The sequence below is a fragment of the Oryctolagus cuniculus genome, chromosome 7, assembly GCF_051225735.1.
Source record: "Oryctolagus cuniculus isolate XC-2025 breed Fujian yellow rabbit chromosome 7, ASM5122573v1, whole genome shotgun sequence".
Lineage (NCBI taxonomy): Eukaryota > Metazoa > Chordata > Mammalia > Lagomorpha > Leporidae > Oryctolagus > Oryctolagus cuniculus.
In genome coordinates this window covers 154,208,982-154,228,636 of record NC_142873.1, presented here as the reverse complement: position 1 = coordinate 154,228,636, position 19,655 = coordinate 154,208,982, and the positions used below count along the sequence as shown (strand labels likewise).

At 47.7% G+C, this 19,655-nt stretch overlaps 1 protein-coding gene and 1 long non-coding RNA gene across 11 annotated transcripts in view; one reads left to right on the top strand and one right to left on the bottom strand.

The window, feature by feature from the left end:
• Positions 1-19,655, bottom strand: part of FBXO42 (F-box protein 42) — a 112,318-nt gene that overhangs the window by 33,579 nt on the left and 59,084 nt on the right. For all 10 annotated transcript variants that reach the window (XM_002722323.6, XM_089301466.1, XM_070079234.2 and 7 more), the window contains one exon: positions 13,010-13,144. In XM_002722323.6, the coding sequence (XP_002722369.1) occupies positions 13,010-13,144 (135 nt within the window). The remainder of the gene's footprint in view (positions 1-13,009; positions 13,145-19,655) is intronic.
• On the top strand, positions 3,567-4,406 carry LOC149125826 (uncharacterized). The gene is made up of 2 exons (XR_016211269.1): positions 3,567-3,700; positions 4,176-4,406. It is a non-coding gene; the product is annotated as an uncharacterized LOC149125826 (long non-coding RNA).

Sequence of the window (19,655 nt, the reverse complement as noted above, 5' to 3'; positions counted from 1 at the left end):
CATTTCAGATACTTGTGAATCAATGTGTTTGAACTATATGCCACCAGCAGCCTGCTGAAATACTAGCCTCACTGGCCTGTTTCAGTCAGAGTATCAAGAAAACCTTTTCTCATAGGTGAAAGGAAAAATAAATGCTAAAATCTTTTTAAATATTTATTTATTTATTTGCCAGATTTACAGAGAGGCAGAAGCAGAGAGAGAGAGGTCTTTCATCTGCTGGTTCACTCCCCAAATGGTCACAAAAGCTGAAGCTGGGCCTATCTGAAGCCAGGAGCCCTCCAGGTCTTCCACACAGGTGCAGGGGTCCAAGGACTTGGGCCATCTTCTACTGCTTTCCGAGGCCATAGCAGAGAGCTGGATCAGAAGTCTTGAATCACTGCCCCTATGGGATGCTGGCACTGCAGGTGGAGGCTTTACCCACTATGTCACAGTGCCAGCCCCAAAATCTTTTGTAAAAAAAAAGATTTATTTACTTGAAAGAGAGAGGGAGACAGACTGACAGGCAAAGAGAAGGGGTCTTCCATTTACTGGTTCACTCCCCAAGTGGCTGCAACAGGGCTAAACCCAGGAGCCAGGAACTTCATCTAGGTCTCCCAAATGCGTGGTAAGGGCCTACGTGTTTGGGCCATCCTCTGCTGCCCTTCCCAGGCCACCAGCAAGAAGCTGGATTGGAAGTGGAACAGCTGGGACATGAACCAGTGCCCATATGGGATGCCAGAATTGCAAGTGGTAGGTATACTTGCTGTGCCAAACCCCAGCTCCCAAATGCTAAAATCTTAATGTCATATGACAACAGTGTGCAGTTATGTATGCTGGGGCTGTCTCAAGAGTGATAACATATCCATACATCTACTTAGAATGGATTCCCATTAGTAATGCCACTAAGCTACAACTTCAAAGTAAAAAAATAAATAATCCAGACACTGGCTGATGAAAACTGTGGAGAAGCCTCGTTTTAACTAGATTGAACTTTCCATTGATTACCTGCTCACACTTTCTCTGACTGTCCTGTTCTTGTACACAAACAGAGAGGAAAAAAAATACGAACTTGCTTTCTCCTCACCAAGGGCTCATCCCCCTATCAGTACCAGGAAGGACTGTCAGCAGCCAGCTCACACACAGGTACCTGACGCCAGGCTGGGCACGGACACTTTGTGGTGCCACTCTTTAGGAGACTGCCTGCCTCCCCGTGGGCAGGCTCCTCTGCAACCTGGACTTGGTCCCTGGACTGTAACAAAAGCTAGGTGGACATTCTGTCATGAGCCCCATATCCAGTTCAGGACCTCTGTTGGATGGAGTTGGGCAGCATTAAGTAGAAACAATAATTTGATGAGGCCCAAAATATCTTACTTAGCAAGATATAAAAATGGCACTCCATTTTTGACCACCGACTGTATGCCAGATACTAGGGTCAGCAGTAAATAGAATCAACAGAAATTCCTGATCCCAGGCAGCATACCTGCTGGGAGCAGGAGAGTATGTTAGGTCAAGGTAAGTGTCAAGGGGAAAATGACAGAAGGCAGTCAGGGCAGGCCTCACTGGGGGTGACAGATGAACAACCTGTCTAGCAGGTGCAGGACAGAGACATAATGACAAACAGGAAGATCATGTTTCAGGCAGAAGAAATACCAGGCACCCAGGCCCAGCACTGAGGCTGAAACTGAGAGAGATGGGGGAGGGGCCTGTGGGCCAAACTGAGTGATCCCTAACCACCTTTCCCGGACCACTCTCCCCACTCTCCCTCTGCATTAACGAAATGATCAGTGTGAAACATGCTATGAAGCCTGACTAGATGTCCACAAAGACTTACGAGCTGCAATTTTTCAGAAGTGGAGGGCCTGGCTGAGGGAGCAAGGATGTGAACGAGACCCTAGGTGGCAGCAAGCAATATGCTTCGGATAAAAGGATCTCAGTCATCAAAATCTGAGTGCAGAAAAATTTGTAGCTTTTCCTGATGTGATGGTACAACTTCCAGTTTTTACATGGCAACGTCTGGCATTTGATGAATTTTTATTGTGACAATTTCATCTCTCTCTCTCTTTTTTTTTTTTTTTTTTTTTGACAGGCAGAGTGGACAGTGAGAGAGAGAGACAGGGAGAAAGGTCTTCCTTTACTGTTGGTTCACCCTCCAATGGCCGCTGCGGCCAGCGCACCGCACTGATCTGAAGGCAGGAGCCAGGTGCTTCTCCTGGTCTCCCATGGGGTGCAGGATCCAAGGACCTGGGCCATGGTCCACTGCCTTCCTGGGCCACAGCAGAGAGCTGGACTGGAAGAAGAGCAACTGGGACAGAATCCGGTGCCCTGACTGGGAATAGAACCAGGTGTGCCAGCGCCACAGGCGGAGGATTAGCCTAGTGAGCCACGGCGCCGGCAGACAATTTCATCTCATGAAAATTTCAACCAGCATTCCTAGAATGAACAATGGTAAAAGTATTCCTGCTGCATGGATATAAAGCTCCTAAACTGTTTTTTTTTTTTTTTAGATTCCCTGGAGACAAAGTCATTCTGCCTGACCTCTCATCCAAAGAACTCTGGGAATTTATGACCATTTGCTACTCTTCATCTCTAATGCAGTCTAACTTTAGGAGTCTCCACTCCCTCTCTCCAGCTGAGTATTGTATTGTATGTGTTCTAAAGAAAACCTGAAAGGCAGGCATTACTATCTTTACCTTAAAGTTCAGGCAACTCAAATGTTAAATAACCTGCCTAAGGTCACCTGGTTAATGACAACTCAAATGCAGACCTGTGTCTGCATGGCACAAAAACTATGTTCTTCATGGTATTACCAGTAAGCCACCTTAAGAAGGTAAATCAAGCACTGGGTTCTAGTCCCGGTTGCCTCTCTTCCAGTCCAGCTCTCTGCTGTGGCCCGGGAGTGCAGTGGCAGACGGTCCAAGTCCTTGGGCACCTGCACTCGCATGGGAGACCAGGAGGAAACACCAGGCTCCTGGCTTCGGATTGGTGTAACTCCAGCCGTAGCAGCCATTTGGGGGGTGAACCAACGGAAGGAAGACCTTTCTCTCTCTCTCTCTAACTCTGTCAAATAAATTAAAAAAAAGAAAGAAGAAGAAGAAGAAGGCAAATCAAGGGACAGCAGTGTGAAGCTCTCAGATGACCACACCCCAGGATCAGAGTGCCTGGCTCTGGTCCTTGTTCTTCTGCTTTGGGCCCGGCTTCCTGCTGATGTGCACCCTGGGAGGCAGCAGATGACTGAAGAACCTGAGGCCCTGCCACCCACAAAGGAGACCTGAATGGAGTTCTGGGCTTCCTGCTCAGGCCTGGCCCAGCAGGCATTTGAAAACAGAACCAGAGGAAGAAAGATGGTTCCCTCAGTTTCTCTGCCTTTCAAATAAAATGAAAACAAATCAATAAAAATTTAAATTAAAAAATCCTTCAAGCTGTGAAAAAAAAAAATTAAGTGACATGCCACGCCCCCTGCTCACTATCCTCTCCTGACTGAGGATAAGCATAACAGCCAGGCAGCTTGGCCACTCCCCTAAAACTCAATGCAGGGTCAAGGACCAAGGGCAACTACAAACAAAGGACAGGGAAGGACAGGAAGCAGTGCTCTCAACCAGGTAATCCAGGCTCACAGCAGCGGTGGAAACCACACTGCCGGCACAGATACCCGATCTGGTGTGCTGGAATGGCACTTCACCTCCGGGTCTACCTCCCAAAACCTCAGGACTATCGTCCAACGGTAAGAAAGGCTAAACTGAAGGACAGTCTACAAAATACCTGACATGTACTCCTTCAAAATGGTCAAGATCATCACAGAACCGGGGTCTCAGAAACTATCACAGCCAAAAGAAGCCTAAGGAGACAGAAAGCCTAAATGTAACATATCAAAATGTAATACATCAAAGACGAGATTTTAGGCCAGAAAAACAAAATCAGGTTAAAAAAAAGCAGGATATCTGAATTAAGTACAGATGTAACTAAACAACAATGTATCAATATTGGTTTATTAATTGTCAGTGGGTACTACATTAATGAAAGATGTTAACAACAGGAAAAAGTGGGTATGGATGGTATATGAGAACTGTTCTGTTCTGACCAAAAAAAACTCTACTTAGAGGCCAGCGCTGTGGCATAGTGGGCTAAGCCTCTGCCTGCGGCTTTGGCATCCTATATGAATACCAGTTTGCATCTCGGCTACTCCTCTTTCAATCCAGCTCTCTGCTATGGCCTGGGAAAGCAGCAGAAGATGGTTCAAGTGCTTGGGCCCCTTCACCCTCATGAGAGACCGAGAGGAAGCTCCTGGCTCCTGGCTTCAGATCAGTCCAGCTCCAACCACTGTGGCCATTTGAGGAGTGAATCAGCAGATGAAGACCTCTCTCTCTGTCTCCCTCTTTGTCTGTGACTATGCCTCTCAAGTAAATAAATAAATATATATTTTTTTAAATCTATTTAAATGACTGGCGCTGTGGCACAGTAGGTTGAAGCCCCAGCCTGCAGCACCTGCATCCCATATGGGCGCCGTTTCAAGTCCCAGCTGCTCCTTTTACAGTCCAGCTCTCTGCTATGGACTGGGATAACAGCAGAAGATGGCCCAAGTCCTTGGGTCCCTGCACCCACGTGGGAGACCCAGAAGAAGCTCCTGGTTCCAGGCTTCAGGTCAGTTCAGCTCTGACTGTTGTGGTCATTTTGGGAGTGAACCAGTGGAATGGAAGACCTCTCTCTCTGGTTCTACCTTTCTTTGTAATTCTTTCAAATAAATAAAAAATAATTCTTAAAAAAAAGACTATTTAAATAGTTTTTTTTTTTTTTTTTTTTTGACAGGCAGAGTGGACAGTGAGAGAGAGAGAGAGACAGAGAGAAAGGTCTTCCTTTTGCCGTTGGTTCACCCTCCAATGGCCGCCACAGCTGGTGTGCTACGACCAGCGTACCACGCTGATCCAAAGGCAGGAGCCAGGTACTTACCCTGGTCTCCCATGGGGTGCAGGGCCCTAGCACTTGGGCCATCCTCCACTGCACTCCGGGCCACAGCAGAGAGCTGGCCTGGAAGAGGGGCAACCAGGACAGAATCCGGCGCCCCGACCGGGACTAGAACCCGGTGTGCCGGCACCACTAGGTGGAGGATTAGCCTAGTGAGCCGCGGCGCCGGCCCTATTTAAATAGTTTTAAAAAATAACGTGAAATAAATTAAAGAAGACAATCTAGCTATTCACAGCATAGCATAGCAGAAAAAACACAGATTTCATAGAGACAATCTTGGATTGCTGTGTGTCCCATCACTTACTGCTGTAGGAGTTTAGGTCAACTTCCAAGTAATTCTGAGCTTCAGTGTCCTCACATGCACAATGGGGATAATTTGGTGCCTTCTAACTGGCTTAGAATGAAGGTTAGGTGGGATGCATGAACGATCTGGGACAGCGAACACGCCATGGTTAAAACCTCTTGAGGTCCACATACATCTCTACTTGCGACCAATTTAGGATAAAAGGCAGCCATTTCTACAAAGCAGCAGCTAAGGAGAGCAGAGTGACTAAGCTTCTTCCTTGATGATGCCAAGGAGACCAGCTTAGTACATTACCTAATGACCTAATCACTGGGTCAACACTGAGTGAGTCCCAGACTATACACAGAAAGCAAGGAGACACCACAGGGTGCCAAGATTTCCAAATCCAGCTATGTTTATAATCAACAGGGACATTTTTTCTCTCTTTCTCTTGCTGAAGATTTATTTATTTATTTGAAAGTCATAATCAGGCCGGTGCCGCAGCTCACTAGGCTAATCCTCCGCCTAGCGGCGCCGGCACACCGGGTTCTAGTCCCGGTTGGGGCGCCGGATTCTGTCCCGGTTGCCCCTCTTCCAGGCCAGCTCTCTGCTGTGGCCAGGGAGTGCAGTGGAGGATGGCCCAAGTGCTTGGGCCCTGCACCCCATGGGAGACCAGGATAAGTACCTGGCTCCTGCCATCGGATCAGCGCAGTGCGCTGGCCGCGGCGGCCATTGGAGGGTGAACCAACAGCAAAGGAAGACCTTTCTCTCTGTCTCTCTCTCTCACTGTCCACTCTGCCTGTCCAAAAAAAAAAAAAAAAAAAGTCATAATCAGAGAGCGATATCAATCTTCCATCCGCTGGTTCACTCTCCAAATGGCTGCAATGGCTGGGGCTGAGCCAGTTCAAAGGCAAGAGCCAGGAGCTTCATCTGGGTTTCCCACATGGGTGCAGAGGCCCAAGGACTTGGGCCATCTTCCGCTGCTTTCTCAGCCACCTTAGCAGAGAGCTGGATTGCAACTGGAGCAGTTGGAACTTGAATCTATAGTTAAGAGTAAGCCTCCAAGTGATTTGGATAAAAAGGATAAGTTACATTGATTTTTAGGAAGACTGATCTTATCTCTTCCTCATTTTATAAAAAAGAAGGAAATTGAGACCCAGAGGATGATTCAAGTTTAGAGGCAGGTTGCTGAGGGGGCAAGGCCAAGAGTACAACAGGCATTCAAGTTGTATATGTCTGTTCTGAAGTGTGTTCTTTTAAAACAAAGAGCCTGGACACGCAAATTATCACTTAAGATTTTGTGTGGATGAAAAGTGGGAAGACAAAACCCTGGAGAAAGAAGATTCTAAAGGTAGAATGTATACAGCCACTCCAAAGCCAGGCCTGGGCCAAGCCAAAGCCAAGAGTCAGCAACTCTCTCTGGGTCCCCCACATGAGTAGTAGGGCCCAAGTACGTGTGCCATCTTCTGTTGCCTTCTCAAGCATATTAACAGGGAGAAGATCAAAAGCAGAGCAGCCGGGACTCGAACCAGCACTTGGAAATGGGATGCAAATGGCAGTTTAGCCCTCTGTGCCACAGTACTGACACCAAGCTCTAAATCTTGATCTAACATTTATGGACTCTTCTAACTATGGAAGCTTTGTTCTACACACTAACATTTGTTCTTTTGTAAATGAATGTGGGCTGATCTTTAAGAAGTTTTGAAAACCAAAACACCCTAATTTTAAATGTAAAACTGTTACTTGAAAATTGCTATTTTTTTTTTTAATACAAAGAGAGGAGGATAGACAGAGAGAGATCTTCCATCTGCTGGTTCACTCCTCACATGGCTGCAAAAGCCGGAGTTGGGCCAGGCTGAAACCAGTAGCCAGAAGCCTCCTCCAGGTCTCCCACGTGGGTGCAGGGCCATCCTCCACTGCTTTCCCAGGCACACTAGCAGGGAGCTGGATCGCAAGTGGAGCAGCTGGGACTTTAACCGCTGCCCATATGGGATCTCAGCACTGCAGGCAGAGGCCCAATCCTCTATGCCATAGTGCTGGCCCTTCTGTCTTGAATTAAGAGATCAAAAGGGAGCCAGCACCGTGGCATAGTGGGCTAAGCCTCTGTCTGTGATGCTGGCATCCTATGTGGGCGTCAGTTCTAGTCCTGGATGTTCCTCTTCTGATCCAGCTCTCTGTTGATGGCCTGAGAAAACAGTAGAAGATGGCTCAAATGTATGGGCCCCAGCACTCATGTGGGAGACCCGGAGGAAGCTCCTGGCTCCTGACTTCGGATTAGCTCAGCATTGGCTGTTGCAGTAATTTGGGGAGTGAACCAGCAGATGGAAGACCTTTCTCTCTGTATCTCCCTCTCTGTGTCTCTAACTCTACCCCTCAAATAAATAAATAAAATCTTAAAAAAGAAAAAGACCAATAAAAGTATGGTCACTGATTATATCTATTAAACAGATGCCAACATTAGTCTCAGTTTGAGTAAGAAGTAATTTATTTCAGAAACAGTGGTTCAACCATTAGTTTTTGAAAGTGCTTGTCCACAGAACTGCTCCTTTACTTTGGGAACAAACAAATCTAAGAATTAAGGTGTTAACTTCTTAGAATACTAGAAGGTGAAACATTCAACTTCCTGGAACCATTCTGGCAAAGACTACAATGTATCCAGCTGTGCATTCATAGTCACTGGCCAGGCTTCTAATGACCTAGGTTCTGTTCCTCCCTCAATTATTTTATCTGATAAAGCCATTAGGATAGAAGTGCCATGAGCTCCCACTCACCAGCATCTACAATATTATCTTCTTTCTTGTTCCTACATACCCAGCACCCTGTTAATGTGCTTTGGAAAGCACTGGAAGGTGGTCCACATCCCTGGGCCCCTGCACCCACATGGGAGGCCCAGATGAAGTTCCAGGCTCTTGGCTTCAGCCTGGCCCAGCACCAGACATGTGGCCATTTGGGGAGTGAACCAGAAGAATCAACTCTCTATTTTACATTCTTTCATAATTTCTAACAATTTGCTTACTTGCTTTTTGTTTCTTCCCTATTTCAATATAAGCTCCATGAAGAGAGAAACCACAATAGCAGGTGTAAAAGGGAGGAGATACCTTAACTGGATATGCATAGGAAGTACCAGCTGTAGGTCTCTTTCGGCTGGGACGATGGAGCACTGCTATCATTCTGCAATCTGCAGCACAGGAAGAGACACTTCTTCAGAACCTGACTATCCTGAAGCCTGATTTCGGACTGCTGGCGTCCAGAACTGTGAGAAATACATGTCTGTTGTTTAAGCCACTCAGTCTACCATACTTTGGTATGGCAACCTGAGCTAAGACACCAAGTAAAATGAGAATGCTCCCACCTTGTTTGGAACTTAACCAAAAATGCACGTAAGACATATGAACCAAAAGTGCTCCACTGCTGCCTGATGCAGCTACTTCTCCAAAAGCTACACTTGTGAAGGCTGAACAGTTAAAGCCACCAGCACCAGAGCTGGTGTCGCGGTGTCACAACATCATACACGGGTGCCAGTTTGAATCCTGGCTACTCCACTTCCAGTGTAGCCCCCTGCAAAGCAGTCAAAGACGGCCAGACTCCCTGGGCCCCTGCACCCATGTGTGAGACCAGATGAAGTTCCTGGCTTGGGCCTGGCCAAGGCCGTCCTGGCCATTTGTGGATGAGAGATCTCTGTGTCTCTCCCACTCTCTTGACTCTGCCTTTCAAATAAATAAAACAAATATTAAAAAAAAAAAAAACACCAGCACCACATACACATACTTAAATGCTAGATGAACATCTCATAACTGGCATCAAAAAGAAATAGGTATCGTCCTCCTTCAGACACCCTCCACCCCACCTAGCTCAGTGCACAAGTCTGTGAGTCAGGCATGGCAAGACACAAACAGCGCTGTGTTGTTCAGAAAGACGCACTGCTGGTGCAGTGGAAAGTGATTCTGGTTGGGACTCACGACAGCATACAGAAACATTTCCTCAGGGAGTCTTCCCGTGGGATTTCTGCCTAAATGAGAATCTCACAGGACTCTATTAAATCACTGATTGTTTTTTGTTTTTTTAAAGTAGACAGTTCAGAAAGCTCAGTTTCTCCTCCCTCTAAAACTGGGCTCTAACTGCAGATCAGCAAGAGACAGCAACCAGCCTCCCTGAGACCTCTGTTAGAAATGAGGTCAAACATTTCAGGAGCTGTGTTGTAGAAAAGGGAACATTCTAAACACTGTATTTGAAAACATTAAGACTATAACTTACCAAGTCTGTCTTTCCTCCATTATGTTTGCATTGAGGATTTCCAAGCAGTCTTTAAACTTAGTGATTAAAAATTGCATGCGGGGTTGGGGGTGGGTGGGTGGGTATTAAATCCTGCAATGCCAGCATCCCACATGGGCACTGGTTCCAGTTTCGGCTGCTCTACTTCCAAACCAGCTCCTTGCTAATGGTGTGGGAAAAGCAGTGGAAGATGGCCCAAGTGCTTGGCCCCTGCCACCTATGTGGGAGACCTGGATAAAGCTCCTGGCTCTGACCTGACTCAGCCCTAGCCACTGTTGGCCACTTACGGAGTGAATCAGTGGATGGAAGATTTCTCTGTCTCTCCTCTGTCTTTCAAACAAATAAATAAATCTTAAATTTTTTTTTCTTACCCATCTTACAAGAAATAAGCAAAAAAGTTGGTAGCAGGCTATGGAGATCCCAAAGCCCAGGGCTCCACCTCTAGCAGAAGAGCAGCACCTATGCCGAATCAGCAAAGGCATCAGGTGTGGGGCACAGCAGAGAAAGGCAGCTTCAATACTTTGTGACTGGACTCACAGCTTCTCTGCAACGGGGCTGGGGCCGTCCAGTGGGGCTGGGGGTCTGTGGGCCCCTCAGACGTGGCAGAATGCCCTTCACAAGCAGGCTGCCAGCTGTGGCTGCGAAGCTTGTCTCCAGACCTGCCGGCATCTCCCCAACTAGAGCTTCTTGGGCTGCAGGTGTGACCTTGTGGTTTTAAATCACATCTTCAAGTTAGCTGCAATCTTCCACCCAGAGCTAGCAGAGGCTGTCTCCAAGAGACCCCCACTATCTCCATGAGCCCCAAGCCAATCAACATACAGTATGTGAGGACCCCCCCCCCCAAACCAATGGGCACCCCTATAGAACAACCCAATGAAAAGATAGCAATGCCTTAAAAACTCTGCGCACTTCTAGAAAGCAGGTTCTGGTTCAGGCACTCTGCCTGGCCTCCTCTCAGACCAGACGCTTTTCTGTCATTAGCCAATCAAATAAAAGTTTCCACTTCTCAGCAAATTATTTCCTGGCTTTTTATTTCTATACTAAGCTGAGGGAAAGAACCCACAAAACTCACTCTAGCAAACGCTCTCCACTCCACAACAGGTAACAGGGGCCTTGACAAAGCGTCAACCACAGTGGTAATGGGCAATTGGTTTAAGCTAAAATGACTTTTACATTTAGAATCTGTGATGACAATTATTAATCAATAGTACCCTAAGTGCAATAGGGACAAGGGCTATAAAAGCCAACCCTTCAAACTACAAAATCCTGGGACCAGAGCTGTAGCACAGCAGAGGTAAAGGTGTAAAGGTGCCACCTACATATTGGCACTGGTTCCTGTCCCAGCTGCTCCGCTTCCAATCCAGATCCCGGCTAATGGCCTGGGAAAAACAGTGGAAGAAGCCCACGTATTTGCACCCCTGCCACTCATGTGGGAGACCCAGATGAAATGCCTGGCTCCTGGCTTAGGCCTGTCCTACTGTGGTCACCTGGGGAGTGAACCAGATGTAAGATTATCTCTGTCCTCCTCTCTAATTCTTTCAAAAACATAAATCTTAAAAAAAAAAAGTATAAAATTCTGCAGGCCCCAAATAACCTTCCAAATTTTTTTATAAGTACCATTTCTTTATCTTTGCAATTATTTCACAGAAAGAATTGTGGCTGTCGCCGCGGCTCACTAGGCTAATCCTCCGCCTGTGGCGCCGGTACCCCGGGTTCTAGTCGCGGTCGGGGCGCTGGATTCTGTCCCAGTTGCCCCTCTTCCAGGCCAGCTCTCTGCTGTGGCCTGGGAGTGCAGTGGAGGATGGCCCAGGTCCTTGGGCCCTATATCCGTGTGGGAGACCAGGAGAAGCACCTGGTTCCTGGCTTCGCATCAGCTCAGTGCGCTGGCTGTGGCAGCCATTGGAGGGTGAACCAATGGCAAAGGAAGACCTTTCTCCCTGTCTCTCTCTCTCTCTCTCTCTCTCTCACTGTCTACTCTGCCAGGGAGGGAGGGAGAGGAGGGAGGGAAGGAGGGAAGGATTTATTTCTTGCAGGGAAAGGAAGAGGGGCCTGTAGCACTGGGGAAGCAGAAGGCAGCTTCTTCTCATGAGTAGATTTAAGTCACTGGCCTGCACATCTCAGCAATGGTTATATAATAAAAGCAAACAAAAGCTAGCCCTCCAGCCCATTCAAAAATAAAATAAAGTAGTCCCACTCCATATGCCTCCCAAAGAGGAATAGTAACTTGTTCATAGTTACGCAGAGAATTGGTGATTGTACCAGGAAATGAAATTCTCATTGCCTCACTCTTATAGTCTAATGCCCTTTCTGAAAGGCCATGTTGCCTCCCACCTAGTGGTCAAAGTGGTAAGGCAAGGCCTAAATAATTAAGGAACCTGTCCAAGGAAAACCCAAGTTTCCTTATTCCTGAGTTCCAGCCTTGAAAAGCCAAACGAAGAATGTTTTGGGAAAAGCTTGCCAACAAATCTAGCAAAATATTTAATACTCAATGCACTCTATTTCTCCCTCACACCAGTCCTTTCAATCTTAAAATTGTGCCTCTTTAGGCCGGCGCCGCTGCTCACTAGGCTAATCCTCCGCCTTGCGGCGCCGGCACACCGGGTTCTAGTCCTGGTCAGGGCGACGGATTCTGTCCCGGTTGCCCCTCTTCCAGGCCAGCTCTCTGCTGTGGCCAGGGAGTGCAGTGGAGGATGGCCCAGGTGCTTGGGCCCTGCACCCCATGGGAGACCAGGAAAAGCACCTGGCTCCTGGCTCCTGCCATCGGATCAGCGCGGTGCGCTGGCCGCTGCGGCCATTGGAGGGTGAACCAACGGCAAAGGAAGACCTTTCTCTCTGTCTCTCTCCCTCACTGTCCACTCTGCCTGTCAAAAAAAAAAAAAAAAAAAAAAAAAAAAATTGTGCCTCTTTAAACTGTCTTGTCTCATGAGTACAGAAACAATTATATTTTTATTCCCCCCCACCCCGGAACGTTTGGGTCAAATAGAAGAAAATCTAGTTTCTTTTTCCCAGAAATCTGTCATAGTAGGACTGTGCATTAATGTACCTACTATGGAATCTTAACCACACCCCTGAGTTGTTGAGTAACTAGCACAGGCATGTTCCATACACTCCCCAAATATCTGAGCTGGAAACAACAAAAGATATTCAGAGACCTTAGTCCTGGGACAATAGCTTCTGTCAGTCAACCACAATTCTCACAAGTCCACGTTTCTGCTCTTCCTTCAACCTCACACCAAACAGCACACTACCCTGCACAAGTGCTTGAGAAGGTCATGTGAATGAATTCGCACATTAGCACAGCAATGTTGGCAGTACACCAATACTAACGGCAAAGTGTAATTAAAGAAAATCAAAGACTTAGAAAAGCATATTATTCTTAGCATTTACACAGCTTTGACAAAGACTTGAGGTTCCAGCAACTTATCCTTGAGACTAACACTAAAATGGGTCTGGCAGAGTTTCTATGCCAAGGGAATTATCTCGTAAGAAGGTAAAGGACGCCACTTCATCCCTTACCTGATGCCAAAGGTCGGATCCACTCTTTGCTATTTAGGTCGAGTCTCCAGAGGTCATTGAAAGCAGCATTGCAGCTACTCTGGGTGCAGCCTCCAAACACATACATAGACTGGTTAGCATCATAATAGCATGCACCTAGAAAGGAAACAGTAAGTGAACACCTGCTGTTTAATCCTCAGGCCCCTCCAACACTTAAACACACTCCATATTTCTCAAACCTCAATTATTTTACACATTTAGCAACTTTTTTTTAAATTTTATTTATTTTATTTGAAATTCAGAGTTACATAGAGAGAGAAGGAGAGGCAAAGAGAGAGAGAGAGGTCTTCCATCCACTGGTTCACTCCCTAGATGGCCACACGGCTGGAGCTGAGCTGATCTGAAGTCAGGAGCCAGGGGCTTCTTCCAGGTCTCCCATGTGGGTGCAGGGGCCCAAGACTTAGACCATCTTCTGCTTCCCCAGGCCATAGCAGAGAGCTAGATAGAAAGAGGAGCAGCTGGGATTCAAACCAGTGCCCACATGGGATGCCAGCACTGCAGGTGGAGGCTTTACCCACTACACCACAGTATATGCCACAGTGCCAGCTCCCACATTCAGCAACTTTTATAACCAGCCTTTATTCTGGTTCACTCCCTAAATGCCTACAACAGCTGGAGCAGGGCAGGCTAAACCCAAAAGCCAGCAACTTAAATCTAAATTTCCCATTTGGGAGCCGGCGCCGTGGCTCAATAGGCTAATCCTCCACCTTGCGGCGCCGGCACACCGGGTTCTAGTCCCGGTCGGGGCGACGGATTCTGTCCCGGTTGCCCCTCTTCCAGGCCAGCTCTCTGCTATGGCCAGGGAGTGCAGTGGAGGATGGCCCAGGTGCTTGGGCCCTGCACCCCATGGGAGACCAGGAAAAGCACCTGGATCCTGGCTCCTGCCATCGGATCAGCACGGTGCGCCGGCTGCAGCGGCGGCCATTGGAGGATGAACCAACGGCAAAGGAAGACCTTTCTCTCTGTCTCTCTCTCTCACTGTCCACTCTGCCTGTCAAAAAATAAAAAAAATAAAAAAATAAATTTCCCATTTGGGTGGCAAGGACCCAAGAACTTGAGTTATCAACAACTGCCTCCCATCCCAGAGTGCTCATTCCAGAGAACTGGAATCTGAAGCAGAGCTGGGTCTGGAGCCCAGGCACTCCATATGGGATGAGGGTCTTAACCACTGTGCCAAACACCAGCCTCATCTATAATCAGACTCTTGTCTTTAAGTTGGTCAATATCACAGTAAAGCTAGGAAAATTGTATTTCAAAGTATGTGAAGCAAACCAATGATATTATTAAGTAAGATAGTATAATCCTAGCAAGGACACCAAAGAATTCAAATTAAAGGCTCAGTGAGTGGAATTCAGCACAGCCACGTAATTACTCTAGAGCTAGGCAGACAGAGTACCAACAGATGGATTTTGTCCCCTCTTCTCCTCCAGTCCACCTCTTATTGTTTTTGTTTTCAAAAGAACCTGAAGCACAAATTCATAAACAAATCTTTATATCAAACACGATGGGAAAGAATTTTGTACTTTTTTAATTTTTATTTATTCATTTGTTTATTTGAAAGGGTTATAAAGAGAGAGGAGAGGGAGAGAGTTCTTTCATCTGATGGTTCACTTCCCAGATGGCCGCAACAGCCGGAACTGTGCTGATCTGAAGCCAGGAGCCAGGAGCTTCCTCCAGGTCTTCCACATGGGCACAGGGGCCCAAGGACTTGGGCCATCCTCTACTGCTTTCCCAGGCTACAGCAGAGAGCTGGATCGGAAGAGCGGCAGCCAGGACTAGAACCGGTGCCCATATTGGATGCCAGCGCTTCAGGCCAGGGCATTAACCCGCTGCGCCACAGTGTCGGCCCCTGTACTTTTTTTTAAATAAAAAATATTTATTTATTTGAAAGGCAGAGTTAGAGAGAGCAAGAGAGAGAGAGAGATGTCTTCATCTGCTGGTTCACTCCACAAATGACTGCAACAGCCAGAGCTGGTCCGATCCGAAGCCAGGAGCTGCTTCTGGGTCTCCACATGAGTGCAGGGGCACAAGGACTCCTGCTGCTTTCCCAGGCACATAAGCAGGGAGCGGATCAGAAGAAGAGCAGCTGGCACTCAAACCGGCACCCATATGGGATGCCGGCACTGCAAGTGGGCTTTAACCCACTGCACCACAGCGCCAGCACCAAGCATCTTAACAGGTAGGCCAAGTGGCCGCCTCAGAAGGGTCTTTTTGATTAGATGATTATATACACATCACCAGCACCATTCCCAAGAAAAAGGGCCAAGGTTTGCGAGAAGTGTTGTTCCCCCAAAACCACAGTCTATGTGAGAGACACGAGAGCTAAGGTCTGCTACCTTGCCTCTCACTGGAAGACTCAGTCTTTATCCTTTGAAAAAGGTGACCACACAGTCCTACATTTACCACCTTGGCCTTTTCTTTTATTTCCTTCCTTTTTTTTTTTTTTTTTAAGATTTTTGTTTATGTACTTGAAAGTCAGAAAGTTACACAGGAGAGAGGAGAGGGAGGAGAGAGAGGGAGGAGAGAGGAGGGGAGGGGAGGGGAGGGGAGGGGAGGGGAGGGGAGAGAGGGAGAGAGAGAGAGGGAGAGAGAGAGAGAGGGAGAGAGAGAGAGGTCTTCCATCCACTGGTTCACTCCCTAAATGACTGCAACGGTCAGAGTTGAGCTGATATGAAGCCAGGAGCCAGGAGCTTCTTCCAGGTCTCCCACACGGGTGCAGGGGCACTTGGGCCATCTTCCACTGCTTTCCCAGGCCATAGCAGTGAGCTGGATCAGAAATGGAGCGACCAGGACTTGAACCGGTGCCCATATGGGATGCCGGCACTGCAGGCGGCGGCTCTACCCACTACACCACCGCGCTGGCCCCTTTCCTTACTTTCTTGAATACGTTTCTTAGAGGTGGGTGTTGGGCAAGTGGTAAAGACACTGCTTTAAGATGCCTGCATCCGGCCAGCGCCGCAGCTCAGTAGGCTAGTCCTCTGCCTGTGGCACCGGCACACCGGGTTCTAGTCCCGGTCAGGGCACCGGATTCTGTCCTGGTTGCCCCTCTTCCAGGCCAGCTCTCTGCTGTGGCCTGGGAAGGCAGTGGAGGATGGCCCAAGTGCTTGGGCCCTGCACCCGCATAGGAGACCAGGAGAAGCACCTGGCTCCTGGCTTCGGATCAGCACAGTGCGCCAGCCGCAGCGCGCTGGCCACGGTGGCCATTGGAGGGTGAACCAACAGCAAAAGGAAGACCTTTCTCTCTGTCTCTCTCTCTCACTGTCCACTCTGCCTGTCAAAAAAAAAAAAAAAGATGCCTGCATCCCACATCAGAGTGTCAGGTCTGAGACCTGCTCCCAACACCAGATTCAAGCTAATGCAGACTGTGGGAGGCAGTAATGACAGCTAGAGTGGCTGAGTCCCTGTCATTCATGTGAGAGACCTACCTAGATTCAGTTATTGGCTCTTGGCTTCAGCTTCGCCCAAACTATATTCTTGCAGACAAGGAGAGCCAGTCAATTGATAGAGATATCTTTCTCTCTGTCTTTGCCTTTCAAATAAAAAATAAGTGAGACAGTTTTCCATTTTCGGACCTGCTTTGTGGCACAGTGGCTTAAGTTGCCACCTCTGACACCTGCAATCCCCTGAGTGCTGGTGAGACTCCCAGCTGCTCCATTTCCAAGTCAGCTCCCTGCTAACATACCTATGAAAGCAGCAGAAGATAGCCTAGTACTTAGGCCCCTGCAAATGGGAGATCTGTGTGTATGTGTCTGTGTTTGTCTCTCCATCACTCTTTCAAATAAATCAATAAATTATGTGAAAGGCAGAGGGATCTTCCATCCCTTGGTTCACTCCCCAAATGGCAGCCAACAGCTGTGGCTGGGTCAGGCCAAACCAAGAGCCTGGAATTCCACCTAGTTTTTCACCAGGATGGCAAGGGCCCAAATTCTAGGGCTGTTTCTGCTACTTTCCCAGGCAAATTAGCTAGACTGGAAGTGGAGCAGCCAGTACATGAGCTACCATGCATATGGGATGCTGGCATTACAGGCGGTACCTTAACCTGTTGCACCATAATGCCAGCCCCCATTTTGGATTTTAGGAAGAGATCTTAGCAAAGCTTTCCTTTCCATCCATTTCATGCATGCCAGAGGGGTAAAAATACCTCTCAATGTTGATGCAGGGAAAGGGGGTAAAAAAAACCCAGAGATTCAAGGCAGTAGTACATACCTTCAGTGATCATCCAGGGTATCTGTTGGCCTAGTTCAGTTTAGCACACCACTGTTTTTAAGATCTCTCCTGGGGCCAGTGTTGTGGCATAGCGGGTAAAGCCACCACCTGAAACACCTACATCCCACATGGGTGCCAGATCAAGACCCCGCTGCTCCACTTCCAGTCCAGCTCCCTGCTAATGTGTCTGGGAAAGCAGTGGAGGATGGTCAAGTACTTGAGCCTGAGAGGAGGCTCCTGCTCCTGCCTTCAGCTTGGTCCAGCCCCAGCCACTGGGGAGTGAACCAGCAGATGGAAGATCTTTCTCTGTCTCTTCTGTCTCTGTATAACTCTTTCAAATAAATAAATAAATATATCTTAGAAGAAAATATCTCCTTAACTCTAACTCCATTTATTTAACGTCAGAGAAAGAGAAATGCTACTACTGACTTATTCAATGCCACTGCTATAATTACCTGTGTGATCTACACCAGCTCTGGGGATAACTCACTTTTTTTCCCCCCAAGATTTTATTTTATTTATTTAAAAGGCAGAGTTACAAAGGTAGAGGCAGATCCAAAGCCAGGAGTCTGGTGTTTCTTCCAGGTCTCCCATGTTGGTGCAGGGGCCCAAGTATTTGGGCCATCTTCTACTACTTTCCCAGGCCATAGCAGAGAGCAGGATCGGAAGTTGAGCAGCCAGAACTTGAACTGGCATTCATATGGGATGCCGGCACTGCAAATGGTGGCTTTATCTACTATGCCACAGTGCCGGCCCCCAACCTACTTTCTTATCTTAATGCAGTCCACCTGTTGGTCTTTTTTTTTTTTTTTTTAAACACTTATTTATTTGAAAGACAGAGTTACAGAGAGAGGTAGAGACGGAGAGAGAGGCAGAGACAGAGAGAGAGGTCTTCCATCCACTGGTTCACTCCCCAGATAGCCGCAATGGCCGGAGCTGAGCTGATCCAAAGCCAGGAGCCAGGAGTTTCTTCCGGGTCTCCCACATGGGTTGAGGGTCCCAAGCACCTGGGCCATCTTCTACTGTTTCCCAAGCCATAGCAGAGAGCTGAATCAGAAGTGCAGCAGCCGGGACTCATATCTGCTCCCATAAGGAATGCCAGTCCTTCAGCCCAGGGCTTTAAAATCTGGGGCAGAACAGTGCCGGCCAACCTGTTAGGTCCTTTAAGGAATCCATCATGGAGGCCAGCTCAGAAAACTGCATTAGTTAAAGGGCAATAAAATCAATGTGTATAGTCACCCAGTAATCTTTTTCTTCTTCTTCTTCTTCTTCTTCTTTTTTTTTTTTTTTTTTGCTTTGTAAGATTTATTTATTTATTTGAAAGTCAGAGTTACACAGAGAGAGAGAGAGGGAGGGAGAGGGAGAGGGAGAGAGAGGGAAAGGTCTTCCATCTGCTGGTTCACTTCCCAGATGGCTGCAATGGCTGGAGCTGTGCTGATCCAAAGCCAGGAGCCAGGAGTTCCCTCTGGGTCTCCCACGTGCAGGCAAGGGCCCAAGGACCTGGACCATCTTCCACTACTTTCCCAGGCTATAGCAGAGAGTTGGATTGGAAGTGGAGCAGCTGGGACTCAAACTGGCACCCACATGGGATGCCGGCACTGCAGGAGGCGGCTTTACCAACTCTGCCACACAACACCAGCACCAATAATCTGAATGTAAGGAATAAACCAGATTATCTGACCACTAACACTGTGCAGTAATGGAGCTCAGGCTTTCCAAAATTTCTTTTCAAAAAAAAAATTAGGGAAAACAGAGATGTGAAAAAATAAATGCTATCTAATCACACCTGCAAACCATTTACTATATCACCAGAACTCAAACATGTACAGTGGTATATGAAGATTTATATGGGGCTGGACCTGCGGTGTGGTAGGTTAAGCCTCCCCCTGTGGCACAGGCATCCCATGTGGGCATGAGTTTGAGTCCCAGCTGCTCCACTTCTGATCCAGATTCCTGCTAATGTGCCTGGAAAAGCAGCAGAAGTTGTCTCAAGTGCTTGGGCCCCTGCACCCACGTGGAAAACCTGAAAGAAGCTCCCGTATCCTGGCTTCAGATCAGCCCAACTCCAACCACTGCAGCCATTTGGGGAGTGCACCAGTGGATAGAAGACCTCTCTCTCTTCCTCTCTGTAACTCTGCTTCTGAAATAAATAAATAAATCTTTAAAAAAAATTTTAGATGGCCTTACATTTCCCACTCTCTTTACCTTTAAACTTTTTTTTTTTTTTTAATTTGAAAGGCAGGGTTACAGAGAGAGAAGGAGAAGGAAAGAGAGAGGTATCTTCCATCAGGGCTGGTGTTGTGGCATAGTGGGTAAGGCCGCTACCTGCAGTACCGGCATCCCATGTGGGCTCTGGTTTCAGTCCCAGTCCCAGCTGCTGCACTTCCGATCCAGTTCTCTG